This window comes from Acanthaster planci, linkage group LG02 (genome assembly GCF_054643075.1).
Source record: "Acanthaster planci isolate LZ-2023a linkage group LG02, COTS_SCS, whole genome shotgun sequence".
NCBI lineage: Eukaryota > Metazoa > Echinodermata > Asteroidea > Valvatida > Acanthasteridae > Acanthaster > Acanthaster planci.
In genome coordinates, this window is record NC_141778.1 from 8,619,638 (window position 1) to 8,633,366 (window position 13,729).

The following is a 13,729-nucleotide window of genomic DNA, read 5'->3' on the forward strand; positions in this document are numbered from 1 at the left end:
AGCACAAATCTTAAACGACTTGAACAAGTTTACAATTGTCTAGCACCTGTCCACATTTTGTATGACAAGAGATCTGGGTGGGAAAATGAGTGTCTGGCTATTGATTCATGCCAATCGTACGATCAAGCATGGCGAGTGAACGGGGATCTGGGGACCTGAATAAAGGAACCAAATCTCGACAAGTTTCGGGACTGGCAACGGCCTATTTGGTGATCTACAATGTCGTCTTGTGTGCAGGGTAAACAAAGAATACCCGGTTGTGATTTTTGTTCAGGGTAGCTCGTCTGGTCGGTCTAGTCTTCCAAGCTACGGTCCCGATCCTAACAATACCACTGATTATGAGAATAAGTTACATAGGCTACTGTACAACTACAAGTACATGATTTACCATGGAGGGAGTGCACATACGTGTATGCAGCCAGAAATGAGACGGCCAAATCCACACGGCCTTCCTTGTAGCACCACTACACTGAGCATGCGCATTAATGAGCAGAAGTTCACAGGTACGCTGTGAAAGCTTCAGATATCCGCGTACACTTAGAAGTTAGAACAGAACACCCTCGAAACTTTATTGCACGTTTTCCTCTGACATGTCTGACGCACATGTACTTAGCACCGGGTTTGTGCACAAGTCAATGGTGTAGCACTTTTTGCTTCACATCGCGTCCACTTCCTTTTTCATTTTCCCGTGGCAGCCCTGCTTTTCATTTTCTGTGTAGCGCTGTGTAGCACCAGGTTTGTGCACAAGTCTATGGTGTAGCACTTTTTGCTACACGCGGCGGCCCCTTTTCTTGCGTCTTCGTCTAGCTAGCACTGTGTAGCATTAGTGTACATTTGAAGGTCTGGTTCTTAGACCATCCAATCGGCTGTGCCTATATCCTATTGCATATCACCTGACTAAACATTCTGTGTAGCATGTAGCACTGCTACACACACAGGTTCTGTCTTCTTCGGTCTCATTTCTGGCTGGGTATATCCAACTTGCAAAGGCTAAAACAATGCTTTTGATTTTCCCAACCCACCCTAGCTCTACTAAGTGGAGCGTTAGTGTTCCTCTTTTACGATTTGGACGGGATTGTCGTACTAACGCTCTACGCATGTTCATTTAGTAAGATTAAAACGGTTCTCAAAAATTCAAAGACTCAAAGACTCACCAAAAATACCTCTTTCACCACCTACTGGCTTCCATAAATGCCGACGTCAAACGGTTAGGGCTTCAATGCTATTTCTGACTTCAAAATCTGTCAAAATCCGACACACGCACAGTACTTTAACTTTTTGCCTCCTGTTCCTTTCAAATGTGTGTAGCAAGATTTAGAAGCAACAATAACTCTACGGTCCCCCCCAGACATGCCAGAACACGCATGAGTGACCTATACGTGGTCTGGGCACAAGACTTGTTGATTATAACGGTTGGGAGTGCTACCAACGACTGTTTTCTGGTCAATACGTCTGGTGCCCTGATTGCATTTGGGCCTCTCCTGCGGTTTCCTTAGAGGACCATGTTTGCCCATAGAGGAAACAGTCATTGGAATTTTGAAAACCGTTTTAATCTTACCAAATGAACCTGCGTGGAGCGTTAGTATGACGATCCCGTCCAAAATCGTAAAAGGGAATACTAACTTTCCACTTAGTCATGTTAGTAGAGGTAGACCGACCCTAAGTTTTCAGCGAGACCATAACATTTTTATTGGCAAGTTAGAAAAACCAAATTTAATAAATATAAAAAAGATAAATAAATCCTGTTGTCTTTTCTATCTTCACCAACACCTCAGAACAACTTTTTTCTCATTATGATGCTTGTGTTTACATGTTTTCCCAGTTATATTTGAAAAGCAACTTCTGCTAATTTCACGAGTTCTCTGCTTCGTGTTTCACTGTCGCTGAGGTAAAAACACATGCGACTGCAAAGTGCTAGTTCTCGCCGCTCTGCACCCATGCAAGAGAATGCGTGATGGAGTGGGGCAACTACATGTAGTTTATTCATAGCGACTGTACATGTACCAGAAAAAAATCGATATTGCAAGATTCCGTAAAAATAATTCACAGAATTTAGTATCTTGACTATGTGTGTCTTTTCTGTGGTCATGAGTTTAATTTTACGTTGTTCTGCTTGTACTTGAAGCGAGCATGTTTCCACAAAAATTTCCTGCCCCGGCGCTCCGAGGTTTATCCGATCGCCGGGGCACAGCTGTCTGGATACATTGACAATTACCAGAACGATGTGTACAGAACTGTGTATCGCTTTGAAATAAACTTAAAGAGGATGAGAAATAAATAAACCCTGTGCTAGTCCAACCATACATGTATGTATTAATTCACCAGGAACAATGCAGTCGACATTAATTAAGTGAATGCCATAAAGTTTTCTGTATACATGTACATGTATAACTCCATCCTGATGTTCGTGAAACTCCTTTCTCGACCATTTTTTGAAGAGGCTTGTAACACAAGCATGGACGGGGCACAGTAGAAATGGGACGAAGTGGGGATAGGGCAAAGTGAAAATGGGGTGAACTGGGGATGGGGCGACGCGGAAATGGGGCAAAGTGACTGTAAACCGATGGGAGGTCAGATGGAGAAAGGAAGACACGGTATAACCGATCGGCCCAATGTCAGTGTTGCCTCTTTCCTCGTACGAGGATCGTCATGATCATGTTCACATGACGGACGTTGATGTGAAGTTAGGCCTAGAGCCTACATGTACTTATTGTTGGGATAGTTGCGTTTGGTGAAATGGCATGTACATGTACATACATGTACACTTATTATACATGTTCATGTATGTACATGTTGGTTACACATGCCAAATGTGAATGGATGTGCACGGTGGCGCCGCTTTTTTGTATTTGTATGCACAAATTTAGGGTACTCCACGATACTCCTTCGTCATATATTGGGACCTGTCTTGATTGATAATGATTTCTTTTGATCAAGTTTGTCCGGGGGATATTATGAGACACTGCTGGATCTTATGAGCTGAAATTATATGTTCACTACTTGCATGTACATTGCTAACTATCCCCCAGGTTGCTATTTGCAGAAAACTCACCTTTTCCTTGTTTGGAGGATAAAATGTTGTATTGATGTTTTCCCCTCTCTGGACAAATTTTGAGCCTTGAGCCTCCTGCTGCATCCAACCACCTCCTGCATCAAACCTCCTCCTACATCCAACCTCCTTAATCCAACCGCCTCCAGCATCAAGCCACCTGCAGCCAACCACCTCCTGCATCCAACTACCTCCTGCATCCAACCTCCTCCTGCATCCAACCACCTCCTGCATCAAACCTCCTCCTGCATCCAACCTCCTCCTGCATCCAACCACCTCCTGCATCCAACCTCCTCCTGCATCCAACCTCCTCCTGCATCCAACCTCCTCCTGCATCGAACATCCTCCTGCATCCAACCTCCTCCTGCATCCAACCTCCTCCTGCATCCAACTACCTCCTGCATCCAACCACCTCCTGCATTGAACCCCCTCCAGCCTCGAACCACCTCCTGCATCCAACCTCCTCCTGCATCCAACCTCCTCCTGCATCCAACCTCCTCCTGCATCCAACCTCCTCCAGCATCGACCCTCCTCCTGCATCCAACCTCCTCCTGCATCGAACATCCTCCTGCATCCAACCTCCTCCTGCATCCAATTACCTCCTGCATCCAACCTCCTCCAGCATCCAACCTCCTCCAGCATCCAACCTCCTCCTGCATCCAACTACCTCCTGCATCCAACCACCTCCTGCATTGAGTCTTCTCCTGCATCGAATTCCCTCCAGCATCCAACTACTTCCTGTGTCCAACCACCCCTGGCATCCAACCTTCTCCAGCATTGAACCTCCTCCTGCATCCAACCCCTTCGTGCATCCAACCTCCTGCATTGAACCTCCTCCTGCATCCAATTACCTCCTGCATCCAACCTCCTCCAGCATCCAACCTCCTCCAGCATCAAACCTCCTCCTGCATCCAACTACCTCCTGCATCCAACCTCCTCCTGCATCCAACCACCTCCTGCATTGAGTCTTCTCCTGCATCGAATTCCCTCCAGCATCCAACTACTTCCTGTGTCCAACCACCCGCGTCATCCGACCTTCTCCAGCATTGAACCTCCTCCTGCATCCAACCCCTTCGTGCATCCAACCTCCTGCATTGAACCTCCTCCTGCATCGGACCTCCCCCAGCATCCAACCTTCTCCTGTATCCAAACTCCTCCAGCATTGAACCTTCTCCTGCATCCACACCTTCCTTCTCCAACCCACTCCTGCACATAACCCCCTCCCTGCATCCAACCTCCTCAGTGTGATTTTAAAAAATTCACTGTACACTAAACAGCACTCAATCTAATTTAAGCATGGGTATCGACAGAGGCTTTATAGAGATCTTAATAATTGAATTTTAAGTTAATCAGCGTGTAAAAATACTCATGTGCCTTGAACTTTACAAACATCTGATTGGCACAATAAATTGTTTGTTCCATAAGGGCCCTGGAGGGGTTGACATTAAGCTTTTTTGCCCAGAAGCTAAAAACAGGTCCTGGCCTTACAAATTTCAGGAGTTCTCTGGAGCTGTTTCACTGAACCTGGCAGCTGTTTTAGGTAGAGTCATTATTAGGCCAAAATATAATGGTTCTGCTTCCGATTACATGCCTCTCGAAAATAAGGTCAGTATATTGAAAATTTTTTGGTCAATTTTTCTGTACCGATTGAATGGCTTGAATGGGTACGAAAGCTTCGAAAAATTGTCTCTAAAATTGTAAAAACCTGTCTTAATCCTCGTAAAAATTTCTACAGTCAACAATTCACAAGAATCATGGACAATTTACTCAGTGCTAGTCAGGAAATCACCACAGCAAACTGGCCATCGATGTCCGTGTATCATTTTTTAAGTACATGTAAGTGGCAGGAAATTTTGTGGAAACGGGCTTGCTTCAAGTACGAGCAAAACCACCAAATTAAACTCCTGGACAAAGAGAATACATTCATTGACAAGAGATCAAGTTCTGTGAATTAACTTGCAGAAATCCCCCTGCAACATTGATGTTTTTTCAAGCTGCAGCTGTAGGGTTGCGTGCATGTATGGCCGATGTAGCGCAATGGACCGGGACGAATAGACAGGTTGGCACATTTCCATCATGCTTTCTCTGGCATGGGCGTGGCACGGGCAGCTTTGCTTTGATGGATTGACCTTTGCGCACGTTCTTTCACGACAGCGAAAGGCGAAGGGAACTCGTCAATATAACAGAAGTTTCTTTTCAAAAATTGTAAATGTAAGTAGGAAAACATATAAAAACAGGCATTTTAATGTGAGAACATGTTGTAGAAAGGTGTTTTGTGAAGACAAGATCAGTAACAGCCAGCCACTAATTTCGGCACCCGACCTCTCACTTTATTACAGATTACCAGGCGCTAATCATGGTTTGTCGGATGCAAAAGCACTGGTGCACCCGTTTAATGTTGACCCCTGGCCCTGTAACATAATGACATCACACTTTGTGATCTAACAAGCCCCATAGAAAACAATGTAAACAACGTTTGTCATCATTGTTTTAATGCCACATGTCTGCCTGCTTTCAATTGCGTTTGCTCTATCTTCTTTATTAACCCAGCTGGTTTTTTAAGCACAGCTTCATCATTTGGTGACACATAAAACCCATCATGCCCACTGGGTGATACACTGGAATCATGGTCTTTACAATGAAATTTTCTTCCAGATGGACTGCTGTTGGTGTCATGGGGGTCCGCCATTACTTGCAAACCAAGTCACATATTGGTATCTACGACACGGTGGAGATTCCTCTGAAGGTGTTCCAGACTGGAGCTATCCTGGAGGTAACCCCCTTGTCTGGGAAAAAGCCTAGAGACCACACATTAGTGACTTACAGCACTTTTCAAACCTTGGTTCAGTCTCAAGTGAATGTATCCCTCAAAACAGACTGTACCATAAATTGTAACCATTGAAAGATTTTAGGTCAGGTCTCCAGTTTAAAGCTTTCTCCCAAATGTTTGCTTTGTTTCAAACTTTGGATTTTTTTTAAAGTCTTGATTTTTAAATCAGTTTTCAATCTTGAAATCTTGAATCAGATGAAAATGGTGTTGAATACGGCCGTTTCACAATAGTGGTGCCACCAAGAGTTTGCAACGTGTCGGCCAATCACAGTGCGCGAAATTTGTCAACCCAGTGAGCGTTTGGAAAGGGTCAACAAATTTTGTGAGTTATGATTGGCCAACGTGTTGCAAACTGTTGGTGGCGCAGTGTTGTGAATCTGCCCGTATTGATATGAAGGTCTCAACCATGGGGTTTAAAATGTCTCAAAACTAACATCTGAGTGGAGACATTTGTGGTTTATACCATTCTTTTTTTTATAGGCTCACTAACCATTGAATAATGAATGTTAATTTAACTTGCAGGTATTCCACTGTGCTATTGGGATTGTGCCTTCCTCTGTGGTGCTCACAGCATTCCAGGTGTTCTCCAGGGTGATGTTGCTTTGGCCAATCACGCATGCTATACCACAGGTGAGATGAAAGGGGACCAATGATTAGCATATAAAGCAACATTAAGGTATGTGGTGAGTCACATGTCATAATTCACAGATAAGGAAAGTTTGGACCAATAAAAGACTGGGTATAATTGTTAGTTCCATGCGGCCAATCTCTTAAGAAAGCAGTACTCCATATTGAGTGTAGACAGGTCCTAAAGTGTTCAATAACGGAAGACCAATTTTTACTGCCAACAAAATTTTCCAAAATTTCTATGAGGCAGAGTAGTTGCCGAATGTTTTATCAGCCAAGTTTGTAGGTTCAACTTGGAATTTCATGAGAAGCATTTACACTTACCTTTTTGTACTTTCAGAGATGAAGCAAAATGAATTAAATTCAGAGCATAAAAATAAATTTCATTTGTGGTTCACTTTTCTCTGTTTTGTTGGCAAATGGTCAGGTTCAAAACGAAATCAGTGTACCGCTCTACATTGCTGCATGGACAGTGACAGAAGTCATGCGATATGCCTTCTATACATTGGGACTTCTGAATCGTCTGCCTTATGTCCTGACGTGGTGCCGATACACGTTGTTCATAGTTCTGTACCCTCTTGGAGTTACGGTAAGTTGACTTACTAGGCAGGAAGGAATCATAAATTCAGGGGGAACAGGGAATGGGGGGTGGAAGAAAATTTGAATTTGGGCCCATGTGTTCCTGTGTGGAAGTGTTTGCCAATGTGTGTGCTCCTTTGTCATGTAAGACTCTGTGTTTTCCATCAGGGCGAGCTTCTGACGATCTACGCAGCCCTCCCCCATGTCAAGGAGAGTGGTCTGTTTTCTGTCACGCTACCAAATGACCTCAACATCTCATTTGATTACTATAGCTTTCTCATAGTCCTCATGCTGCTGTACATACCAAGTGAGTGATGTACCATGGTACCAGTCTTAACAGTTACGGCATATGTAATGTAAGGGTTTGTGCAGGTATGGGGAAATTCACTCTTCAACTTTTCATTTTAATGCATACAAACTGGCAGTGTATTCACATTGGCATTGAAAAGGTTTGGGGAGGAAGTTGAAAAACCTGTAACTAGCATGAAAATATAAAGTGCAAAGGGACTAGAATTTGAAAAGTATATGGGACTGTGTTAAATTTGATGCACCGGTAATAGTCTTTTAACCTGCTTATGGCCTCAGAAAACAATTCAGCATTCCCTAAGCAGATAGTCATATGACTTAAAGTGTTAGGAATATAGGCTGAAGCAGATTTAGTGCTTTACACCTGTCCATAAACTTGTATAGTTTCCTGCGTCATTTTTCTGTTCACTTTGCAGTTGTCATTAGTTCTCTTTTTTAATTTATGACAGTTTTCCCTCGTCTCTACTCGCACATGATTCGCCAACGTAAGAAGGTCATCGGGGGAGTCTCATCCAAGAAGATCGACTGAGTCCTTCAAAACCCCAATGATTTTTTCCCTTTGGAAAAGACATTTTATATGTTTTTAGTATACATTTGGTTGACAGAGTTCCAAACCTGGTAAAATGGGATTGAATTAAACCTTCATTGGCTACATCACTCAATTACTCACTGTATTGCATGAACAGTGCTACAGTGGTGAGCAACCCCATAATTCAGGGAATGGTACGTATAAGTTAATCTTCTGAGAAAAGTAAATGATTTCCCTCCGAATCAATCCATGTAAAGTCCTTGCCGATGCGGTATGCCTCTGTCCATGCCCTTTGTGTGGACTGTATTAGCATTTATCCTAAGAGTGGCAAAACACTTTACACCAAAGAATTTGTGGGTTTTTATTATTATTTTGTGTTGAAGTGAAGACTTATATTTGGATGGAATTGTATGGATGGGGACGATTTCATGCCATCAGTTGCGGCCTTGAAAGTAAAAAAAAAATTCATTCAATGAAATTGAAGGATTGTTGGGAATATGGATTTGTCACTAATGTTGGCTCGGTTTTACAAGAACTATGAAGTACAGAACAGTTTGCACTTATTCTCTGACTTCAGATCAACACATCATGATTGATGAAATATTGATTCAGTGTCATAATGTTACAGGGTGACATGTGTCTAAAAACAGCTCTTAAAACTGATATTGAACGATGTTGCTTTTTAACTGAATGGAACCATTTCTTTCTTCAGTACTGAGGTGGTTGTGATTTCTAACATGTTTTTACAAAAAAATGTTATCAGGAAAACTTCCAACAGTGTTAATTTGTAATCTGCATGAAATTATTCAGATTTTCATTGTTTTTTCACCGTAGTTTTTAGAACATTTAATGGGATCTACCTGGTAGCTCTTGACAGTGTGCTGTAGAATGAAAGTTGCTGGACATTACTTTTATTTCAAATTACTAGCTTCGTGCTTTACAAAATCTCTCTGTTTCTGTGTGCAGTAGAGTAGTACAATTGCAGTGAACTTTTTCAAATGCATTACTCCGTGTGACCGAAAGTACAATATATTTTGGAAGTCACTGGATTAAAACTGTTGAACTGTGCCATATTTAAGAGCAAGTAATTAAACTTGAGCTTTTTGACTTCAGACTCGATTTAAAAGCAGTGTATCTGAATTATATGTACTTAAGTCTCCTCAAATGAAGCACTTAAATCAACTTTGAGTACCTGTAATACCGATTGCCACAAATTGCCTTGAATAATAAGAGTGATTAAACAATACCAATTTTTTTTTCCACTCAGGAGCAACGGCATTGTCACTGACAGAGACATGTGCCGAGTGTTGATCCTGATGTGTAGTCAGTATTCTTGTTCCCAAATTGTGAAACAATTTGATGTGATGCTGCTTTGTTGTAATTTTAATGAATTAAAATTCATTGCACTGGAGCAGAAGAAATAAACCAAAACCACGTTCTTCACTTGTTTGTGTTGTTTCTGTGTCGGGTTATGTTGTGTTTTATTGCATTGTATGTGTATTGTGTTGGATTGAGTCTGTATACACATTCAAATCGTGGCCCTATATAAAAAGGGGACAATAGGGTCCACGGTTGCCGAAGAGTCCAAGGTTGGAAAATGTGTACAAAACATATGGGAGGTCTCCCGAAAAAGTTGAGTATGAACAAAAGAGGAACAATAGGGAGTCCACGATTGAAGGCGTTTACACACTTGTGTGGGTTGGTGCTGTGTTATGTTGGTTTAGGTTTTGTTGGGCATCGGTTGGTTTACTTTTCAAAGTTAGCCTCCCCCCGAAGACAACTTTGAATCAGAACGCTATACCCTGCAACTTTTGTGTATGACACTTGGGACATTTATTCAGCGTTGTTACATGTACGTGTGAATTACACTATTAAAACCAGGCTACGGCCATCCCCTCTGTGCTTGCCTACAAGGCTCACTTCAGGAAATATTTTCTGAATGCTGCGCACAAAGCGGTTTATTTAAAACAATGAGTGGGTGTCACATACTCCAACAGACCCAAAGTCACTCCCACTGAGCACAACTGGACAGGTTTCCTTGATAGAGGGCCTAGGCACGCACAAAGCAGATATGCACAGTCACTGAGTATCTACCACACTTGACAGCTACTGTGCTTCAAAATATTCCCTGATTTCATGTTTTATAAATTATGAGACCCCTGGCATACACTTAGGCTATAAATTACAATGGGAATGTGCTTGTTTTCAATGTATTTGCAGCTAAATCTCCACTATGGAATGTCAAACAACACAATACATTGCACTAGAAACTCCACTCAAGTGAATAAAACTGAGTGCTCTAATGTACATTGGTAAGACAGTCTAGTTGCATTCTCAAGCTTAGCTAAAACCATGCTACTTGGAGAAATTCTCAACATCAAACTAACATTGTGACTTTGAAATACACGTATACGGTTCTGAAGCACGGATTTTGTGCACCCCATGCCATGCTTCTTAACATACCAAACCATACATACATACACAACGGTACAAGTATTAAATTGTACACAATCTAACTCATATATTGTGCATTTACAAAGTTCTGTTTATATTGTTTAGCCTGACAAGTCATCATCCTTATGCCTATTGCCACTTTATTTAATAGAGACCACATGTCTGCCTATAGTGGTAGAGTTTGTTGGTTCAAGACATTCTGAGGATCATTCCATTTTTTCCCAAGAGAAGTTACATAGAGAAAACTCTGTGCCCCGTAAGAGAAGTCTTTTAATAATCACTCTGATTGGTCCATCATGAAGAATCTGAATAAAGTTAAATACTGAAATCTCATTGGATCAGTAGTTGTGGACCTTGCCCAATCATAAATGTAGTACTGACCACTGAATAGTTATTGAACACAATGAACTTCACATGTACATTACATATACTTTTTTGTACACATCTCTATGTATATATTTACGCATAAACATTTTTACTTGACAAGTCAACATTTTTACATGCATTTATTTATATTCTAAATATATTATCTTTTTGGAAGAAGTTTATGCCACGTGTGCAGTATTCATCAGCACACTTTTCCTGCAGAGGTTCAAAAATTTTATCTTACCAAATAAAAGGAATTACAACATCTTGAAATTATTTCAGCTTAAACTTTGAATATAATTGAAGGAAACTACATTAGATAATGAAGATTTTAAAATCGAATTTTCAGACCATACACTTTAAATAAAATTCCAGATCCCCAGTAAATCATACAAATTTCTTTGGGATTGAAAACACCTTGAAACATAAAACTTATAGATGTGTCATTTCATAGAACAACAGCATTTTGTTTGCATCAAGTAAGATCCCAGACTCTCACTGACAATAACTTGGCACTGTTTGAACAATTTGATTAAACTAATCTTTGGTTAAAACAGTTTCAATACAATCATACAGTACTGCAACAGTGACACACTACGGTAACGTGTTAACCCAGTTCAACAATAAAATTAGGAACATGCACCTGTCTTATTCGCAGTGCCCTTGGGCCTAGTAGCTTTGAAGTTCAGACCCCTCCCTCCTCCCCTATCTGCTTAATGGAATGCTGTTACTAAGCACAGGCAGATACACTGGCTCAGCTGTTATTACGTTCAGACAATTTCTTCTGTTGGGAAAGTTGAGGCCAAGTTGTGATAAAAGCTTGTCCTCTTATTGTTTTTGGCCTCCAAAACATCCGCATGTACAGTATATTGTTAAACATGTGTGTTATCCCTGAAACTACATACATGTACACCAACTGGAATATGTCAAACCTACTTTGGGGAAGATACCATTGAGTGAAGTTACCGTGAGTGAATCTAGCCAGAACCACCTGCAGTCAACATGACTGCTGCAGTTGTGGCCATCACTAGTCCTTTGAAACATGCACACTTTAGCCACAGGTGAATTGGCACACATTGTCTTATACATGATTAACGCGAGCAGTGTTGATTAAGAAATGACGGCACACAGGTATAATCCTTTAACAAATCACCCTGGAGGACACATCACCCTCAATAACTACCACATCCATGCCCTTGGATACTGAAAATGGAAACAGGAGTCTTAATAAACATCATACTAAACATTTCTGCTGTCTAGATGTTGTTTGGAGCTTGTACCAGAGGATTCTAAAACCCCCGTCTAGCTTTGTCTGCAAATCCCACGCCAAACACCTGTTGGATTCCATTCTGCATTGAACTTTTTGATTGAGGTGTTACAATCTGTTGGGTTCAGTAAGCTCCCAAAATTCACTGTTTCTAGGTTAAATTGCACTTCAGTGCTGATCTCAAAACCAAGAACTACTGTATTAAGATTCTGGATGAAAACAATTTGACAAAGATAACTCAAATGTACAAGCTATGAATAACATGAACTCTACACTGCAGCTGCTATGTTATTTTATCTAACTTACATGTATATACAGATCAATAATGTTTGCTACTCAACACATACACGTAACTAATATACAGTTAGAACAATCTACACTGATAATAACTTATATCAATATCAACTTCTTTGAATCAATGGAACTTATAATCATTTCTGATTTCACATTTGAATACAACAATGGGTGCAGAAAAGTATATGTCTTTGAATACTTTTAAAGTGCAATTCAACCTTATCCAAATGTCACTGTCCATTTTCTTTTGCGACCAAAAAAGGCAGAAGTACTTTACACTTGTCAGTGAGAGGAAAAATAGAAAAGAGACTTCTTTAAAGGAGACTGTGGATTATGATGGAGATACGTGCTCACATGCTGTCAAGAATTTGTGATGTATTGCTAATAGTAATTGGTGAAGTATGCCCTTTACAAATAAAAATATTATTTGTTGACAATGCTAAAAATTCTTGGTATTTTATACCAAAGCCAATTACCGGGCAATGAAAAAGTAACTGACAGTGTGTTGTCAATTGGTTTTGCTGATGATTAATTTGTTACATCTATTGTTGACCCTTGAAGCTAAGTTTCACCTGTATCTATAAAAAATGCCTAAATGGCCGGCAATGTTGACCATAAATGGGTAATACTGCCCTCTGGTGTCAAAAAACCTTGGTGAGAAAGCTTTGCTACTGTTCCTGGCCATACTCAAAATCATCAAAGTTGGCATTGTTGACCATGGATTGATGATAGCGCCCCCTGGAGGCAAAGTCCTGGTTGTCTTCTGTCAGTTGTTCGGTTGTGATCTGTGGCACGAAGTTCTGCGAATGAACCACCATCTGCTCCTCTGGGGGCGGGGACGTTCTGCTCATTATGGAGGAGGGAGATGAAAGAAGTGGAAAGGTCAGAGAAAAGGGACAAATGAGTTTTAAAAACAAAGGGTAATTAAATGTACCATTGCCACTATTCCAACTCAAAAAGCCGAATCACACTTTGAAACTGGAAAGTCATTTTACGTATTTTCATCAAATACCTTTTCAATTAAATTTCTAAACAGTAGATTCTTGCTAAATGGTCACAATGGTCAAAACAAGAAAGACAAATTTTGAAGGTTTTTTTAAAGGGGTTTCAAAAGTTACACACATACATGTATCGTGTGTGTGTAACTCGGTATTAGTATGAGTATCATTTATTTAACTGAGTCAAGGTAACAAGAGAACAGTGTACAAGCAAAACTAAATTAACACGGCTGAACAAAGACCACAAAAACAGGAGACAAAAATGAGCAGACGCAGGAACCATGGGCAAACATCAATTGAATACAAGTGACAGTTACATGTACGTAGGTTTAAGGGATTGGAAAAGTAAAATAAAGAACCATTACCTGCACTTTTGCAGCCCTGCACATAGCAGTTGAATCACAAAATACAAGAATACATTCATAAACGC

General features: G+C 40.8%; 2 protein-coding genes across 2 annotated transcripts in view; one reads left to right on the plus strand and one right to left on the minus strand.

Annotated features, from left to right (window-relative positions):
- Window positions 1–46: 46 nt before the first annotated feature.
- On the plus strand, window positions 47–9,363 carry LOC110979520 (very-long-chain (3R)-3-hydroxyacyl-CoA dehydratase 2-like). The gene is made up of 6 exons (XM_022235374.2): window positions 47–238; window positions 5,705–5,822; window positions 6,402–6,509; window positions 6,934–7,095; window positions 7,254–7,392; window positions 7,841–9,363. Exons 1-6 carry the CDS (start codon window positions 108–110, stop codon window positions 7,918–7,920), a joined length of 738 nt encoding a protein of 245 aa, XP_022091066.1. The 5' UTR covers window positions 47–107; the 3' UTR covers window positions 7,921–9,363.
- Window positions 9,364–9,729: 366 nt separating this feature from the next.
- Window positions 9,730–13,729, minus strand: part of slc12a8 (solute carrier family 12 member 8) — a 36,611-nt gene continuing 32,611 nt past the window's right edge. Inside the window, exon 12 of the mRNA XM_022235372.2 lies at window positions 9,730–13,144. Within this exon, the coding sequence (XP_022091064.2) occupies window positions 12,970–13,144 (175 nt within the window). The 3' untranslated portion in view covers window positions 9,730–12,969. The remainder of the gene's footprint in view (window positions 13,145–13,729) is intronic.

What these genes read in the sequence shown, in the direction of transcription:
- LOC110979520 (XM_022235374.2), top strand. Translation starts at nt 108, where the DNA reads ATGCCAATCGTACGATCAAGCATGGCGAGTGAACGGGGATCTGGGGAC. An exon ending in AGACTGGAGCTATCCTGGAG is followed by an intron (nt 5,823 to 6,401) that starts GTAACCCCCTTG and finishes TTTAACTTGCAG; the next exon opens with GTATTCCACTGTGCTATTGG. An exon ending in CATGCTGCTGTACATACCAA is followed by an intron (nt 7,393 to 7,840) that starts GTGAGTGATGTA and finishes AATTTATGACAG; the next exon opens with TTTTCCCTCGTCTCTACTCG.